The 4,839-nt window shown below is 47.9% G+C and overlaps 1 protein-coding gene across 1 annotated transcript; it reads left to right on the plus strand.

Annotated features, from left to right (window-relative positions):
* The first annotated feature begins 1,238 nt into the window (after positions 1 to 1,238).
* On the plus strand, positions 1,239 to 4,588 carry LOC147618514 (putative alkaline/neutral invertase F). The gene is made up of 4 exons (XM_086774970.1): positions 1,239 to 2,276; positions 2,591 to 3,025; positions 3,120 to 3,678; positions 3,849 to 4,588. Exons 1-4 carry the CDS (start codon positions 1,797 to 1,799, stop codon positions 4,145 to 4,147), a joined length of 1,773 nt encoding a protein of 590 aa, XP_086631096.1. The 5' UTR covers positions 1,239 to 1,796; the 3' UTR covers positions 4,148 to 4,588.
* Positions 4,589 to 4,839: the final 251 nt, after the last annotated feature.

The raw sequence follows: 4,839 nt of genomic DNA on the forward strand, positions 1-4,839 counted from the left end.
GTGTTGATGTGCATGCCAAAATACTCATTATGACATCTTCTTGTCATATGCCGTATTTTCTTTACATGCCATCTAGTCATCAATGTCATGGTTATAACCACAATCTTCTTGTCATATGCCGTATTTTCTTTACATGCCATCTAGTCATCAATGTCATGGTTATAACCACAATCTTGGGGTGTCAAATTAGTACAAAACAAAGAAACTAGTACAAAAAGTAGTAGGAAAACTTTTTGATTATGTATTAGAAGTTAACTTGGTAGGTGAAGTTAAGTTGGTAGGTCAGACATCATTGCTAGTGGGAAAAGGCGACTTTGAGGGGGTTTCACATTCAAAGAGAGGTCTAGACTATATGGTATGTCTTCACACTTTCCCCTTGGATGTGGGGCACCAAGTTCACTTGTTAAAACATCAAGGTTCAAGGATCGTTGCATGTAGTGGCTGTAGAAGCACACAAAGCACTAGACAAACATTCATATTGGGCAAGGGAAGGGGTGCTTCTATGGTGCACATGTCAAAATTGCTAGCCGTAGTCTTAGTGCAAAAAGAGGTGGCCCAACATCAGGATGGTTGCAACTTGCAAGTGATGGTTGCAACTTGCAAGTGAGTACTTGTTAGGCAAAAGATGGACCTTGTGAAGTAGCACTTGGGGTGCCAGTGGGCTAGGCATCAATGTCGATCAAGTTTTCATACTTTTTTGGACATCCCAAAGAGTATGCTAGACTTACCACGAAATGGGCGGACAGTTTAGGAGGGCCGGGCGGGCTGGTGTGTAGTGACGGCGGCGGCAACATGTAGATGGATAAGGATCGTCTAATTGGCAGTGACTTTTTATCCGTGTGGATAAATCGTCTGCTGTTAGTTTGGCGGTAGGGAATGCCATCTACCGCCCAACCGGATATTCGGCCAGGATGCCCGACACACTGTCCAAGACTATTCCAACGTGACAAAGTACAAAGGCGCTGTCTGATGTGGGAAAAAAGGGCAAGGGTGAGAGTATATGTGGAGACCACGTCACAAAACTGATGGACCCATAAGCGCCTCAGTTTGGGGGTTGTGAGTCGTGACAATGTGTGTGTGCAGGCTGCAGCGTTCACGAGAAACGCAAAGCACCTGCCTTTCCGCAAGCGGCGGAGCGGGCCATGGAGACTTGTCCACATCTTGACAGGTTCGAGGGCCTACTTGGCATCCGGACCCCTTACATTTTTTCCCATTTATACCACTCGACCCCTCCTTCCTCCTCTCCTTTCTCCGTTCATTCTACGTGTAGTCCGTCTCCCTCTCCGTTAGATTTCCCGTCTTCTCCAGCTCCCTTCCGTCACTTTGCCGTCATTCCCCTCCTCTGTCTCCGTTTTCCTCTACTTGCTCCGCCCGTCTGCTTTCCCGTCTCCTTGCACCGGCCGTCAGATTTCCCGTCATCTTTCTCAGAGAACCCTAATTGCCGCCATAGCCAGGCATACCCTAAAGCTCTCGCCTTCTCCAAAGACTGGAAACGGCAAAGCTCTTCTATGCCTTGTCTTGCCAACAATTTTCTGCGTACCTCAACAGCATCAATGCTACAAACCTTAGACTCGCCTTCTCCATAGCTGGGGAGCCCTAACGTTACCTACCTCCTCTGCTAGCAGCTCGACCTAAACCAGCCGCCAGTGGAAACCCTACCCTGGCTCCTAGTCGGCCGCATCCAGGAACACTAGCTCCAACCTGCAACCTTACTCCGCAAAATCCCTAGCTTCGTCTAGGTCATACATTTTCGCGAGCTTTTTAATTGTCCGCATTTCTCGCCATAGCCACTAGCAATGCACGCTGCAACAGAGATGTTCAACATCACGCCGCTGCCTCTGGATCTGCTGTCTGACCCGCTGGATCCTTTTGGAAGGAAGACGGAGCCTGGGTGCAATGGAGGAGGGGGGCACGACAATGGCGGTAGCATCTTCGCGGAGGGGAGGGCTATCGACTTATCCATGCTGAGGGCGGTGCTGCCTGGCAGATCTGACTCCGAAGAGCGTTCGCTAAGCGATTTGGCGTCCTCGCCGTGCCTTAGCAGGACGCTGGAGACAGTGCGAAGCTCGGACTGTTTAGAAGGTCTGCTGAACTCGCCGAGCATGAGATCTGGCCTGGACACCCCCCGATCTGAGCGCCTGCCTTCCTTCGAGCCTCATCCCATGTTTGCTGAGGCCTGGGAGTGCCTCCGCAAGTCCCTTGTATACTTCAGAGGCAAGCCCGTAGGCACCATCGCCGCCAGCGACCATTCTGAGGAGGCTCTCAATTACGACCAGGTGCTTCTTCCTCCTCCTGCTTTTTCTTCCGATTTGCTTGCCTCTTTTTCTTTCTTTTTCATCGTCTGCAAAAAATGATTCGTTTTTACCCTAGAGATTGCTGCTGTTTCCACAGCGCTAACCTCCATTTCGCAAAGCCTGTGTAGACCTTTAACCTCCGTTGGGACCAATGTAGAGGAGGCACACCTCTAATTGAAGTTTCATTACATGAATTAATATCGTCATAAATAGATTGTAATCTCTTCAAGGAGTAGTTCTTTGTTCACTTTGATTTGATAGTGTGGTGGAGCACCCGTGCTGATGAGCTGCTGCAGGTCTTTGTGCGCGATTTTGTGCCCAGCGCCCTGGCCTTCCTGATGAACAATGAGCCTGAGATTGTCAAGAATTTCCTGCTGAGGGCGCTGCGGCTCCAGTCCAACTGGGAGAAGCGGATTGACAACTTCACGCTGGGGAAAGGTGCCATGCCTGCAAGCTTCAAGGTGCTGCATGACCCCATCCGCAATGACGATAAGATTATGGCCGACTTTGGGGAAAGTGCCATTGGCAGAGTGGCCCCTGTGGATTCAGGTTTTTGGTGGATCATTCTCCTGCGCGCGTACACCAAGTCCACAGGAGACCAAAGTCTTGCTGATATGCCTGACTGCCAGCGAGGGATTCGGCTTGTCTTGAGCCTCTGCCTTTCAGAAGGTTTTGACACCTTCCCGACGCTTCTTTGTGCTGATGGTTGCTGTATGGTTGACCGCAGGATGGTGAGCTTTGGTGTCCCAGTTTCATTCTGTTCTGTTTGATAGGTGTATGCACATTGGCTGCTTGTGACTCAACTGGTGCATGCATGTGTTGCAGGGAATCTATGGCTACCCTATAGAAATACAGGCTCTATTTTACATGGCATTGCGATGTGCCAAGTTAATGTTGAAGCCAGAAGGGGGTGGCAAAGAACTGCTTGAGAGGGTTGATAAACGCCTGCAAGCTCTGAATTTTCACATTCGATCATACTTCTGGCTGGATTTTCAGCAGCTAAATAATGTGTATAGGTATAAGACAGAAGAGTACTCACATACTGCTGTGAACAAGTTTAACGTAATCCCTGATTCCATTCCAGACTGGGTGTTTGACTTCATGCCAATGAAGGGGGGTTACTTCATTGGGAATGTGAGCCCGGCAAGGATGGACTTCAGATGGTTTTGCTTGGGCAACTGTATTGCAATTCTCTCATCATTGGCAACACCGGAGCAGGAGGTAGGAATCATGGATTTGCTTGAGGAGAGGTGGCAGGACCTGATAGGGGAGATGCCTTTGAAGATTGCCTTTCCTGCTTTAGAAGGCCATGAATGGAGAATCGTGACTGGATGTGATCCCAAGAACACCAGATGGAGCTACCACAATGGAGGCTCTTGGCCAGGTATGGGTACTATACTGCTTTCAATTCTCTAGTTTCATCTGCCCTCCTCATTGATGAACATTTTTCTATCAGCCTAAGATAGTCCGTTGTTTTACTCATGAAGAGTCTAGACTGTTTTACTCATGAAGAGTCTAGACTGTTTTCATTCCTAACTATTTTCTTGCAAACAGTGCTTATCTGGCTGTTCACGGCAGCCTGCATCAAGACAGGCAGACCGCATATGGCTCGGAAAGCAATTGACCTTCTGGAGAGCAGGCTCTCCAAGGACCATTGGCCGGAGTATTATGATGGCACACTGGGTAGATATATTGGGAAGCAGGCCCGAAAATGCCAGACTTGGTCCATAGCTGGCTACCTTGTGGCCAAAATGCTGCTGGAGGATCCTTCTCATCTTGGCATGATATCTTTAGAGGATGACAGGAAGACCAAAACCCCCGGTATGCCCAGGTCAGCCTCTTCGACATTCTGATCCACTCCATAGATTCATAATCAGCGTGGATCTGTAGTTTTTAACTATATGAACCCAACTGGGGGGTATTTCTCTCTCTGAAGGGTTCCTCCATGTAATACCAATTTGTTTTAGTTCCATGTACCATTTCGAGCATCAAGATCCCAAGTAACAAGGGGGGGTGGTAGGGGTGTTAGAAAAAATCCCATTTTATTCAGCTGCCTCGCCTTTGCAAACACGGAAAAGGGGGGTCGTAATTGATATGCAGAACATTGTTTCTTCCGGCAGTATGCCCTTTCTGGAAAATTTCACCACCCCGGTTATCTTCTTAATGCTCATATTTCGCCCATGATTGTTCTTGTCAATGTTAGTTGCATCAATAACTTGCAGTTTTGCAGTTATAACATTGCTTACTAAAACCATTGTATCTTTCACGACTTGAACCAAATAAGAATTCACCAAGATGCTTGTGGGGTCTCATCTTTACTCTTGCATCACCTCCATAATAGATAGTCTCGTGTCACCTAAATCACTGGTTGGTTTCAAGTGCAGAAAGTTTTCACATGAAAACTAGCGTTTTGGATTAGGGGCTTCAAATGGCTAATGTTAAGTTTTCACATGAAAACTAGCGTTTTGGATTAGGGACTTCAAATGGCTAATGTTCATGCTCAATGTCAGCCGAGTTAGAGTAGTTTATCGGCTCCTGAAGCATA

This window comes from Cibotium barometz, chromosome 35, assembly GCF_041138505.1.
Source record: "Cibotium barometz isolate CiBa-2024 chromosome 35, ASM4113850v1, whole genome shotgun sequence".
Classification (NCBI taxonomy): Eukaryota; Viridiplantae; Streptophyta; class Polypodiopsida; order Cyatheales; family Cibotiaceae; genus Cibotium; species Cibotium barometz.

What these genes read in the sequence shown, in the direction of transcription:
- LOC147618514 (XM_086774970.1), top strand. Translation starts at nt 1,797, where the DNA reads ATGCACGCTGCAACAGAGATGTTCAACATCACGCCGCTGCCTCTGGAT. An exon ending in GTATGGTTGACCGCAGGATG is followed by an intron (nt 3,026 to 3,119) that starts GTGAGCTTTGGT and finishes CATGTGTTGCAG; the next exon opens with GGAATCTATGGCTACCCTAT. An exon ending in CAATGGAGGCTCTTGGCCAG is followed by an intron (nt 3,679 to 3,848) that starts GTATGGGTACTA and finishes TCTTGCAAACAG; the next exon opens with TGCTTATCTGGCTGTTCACG.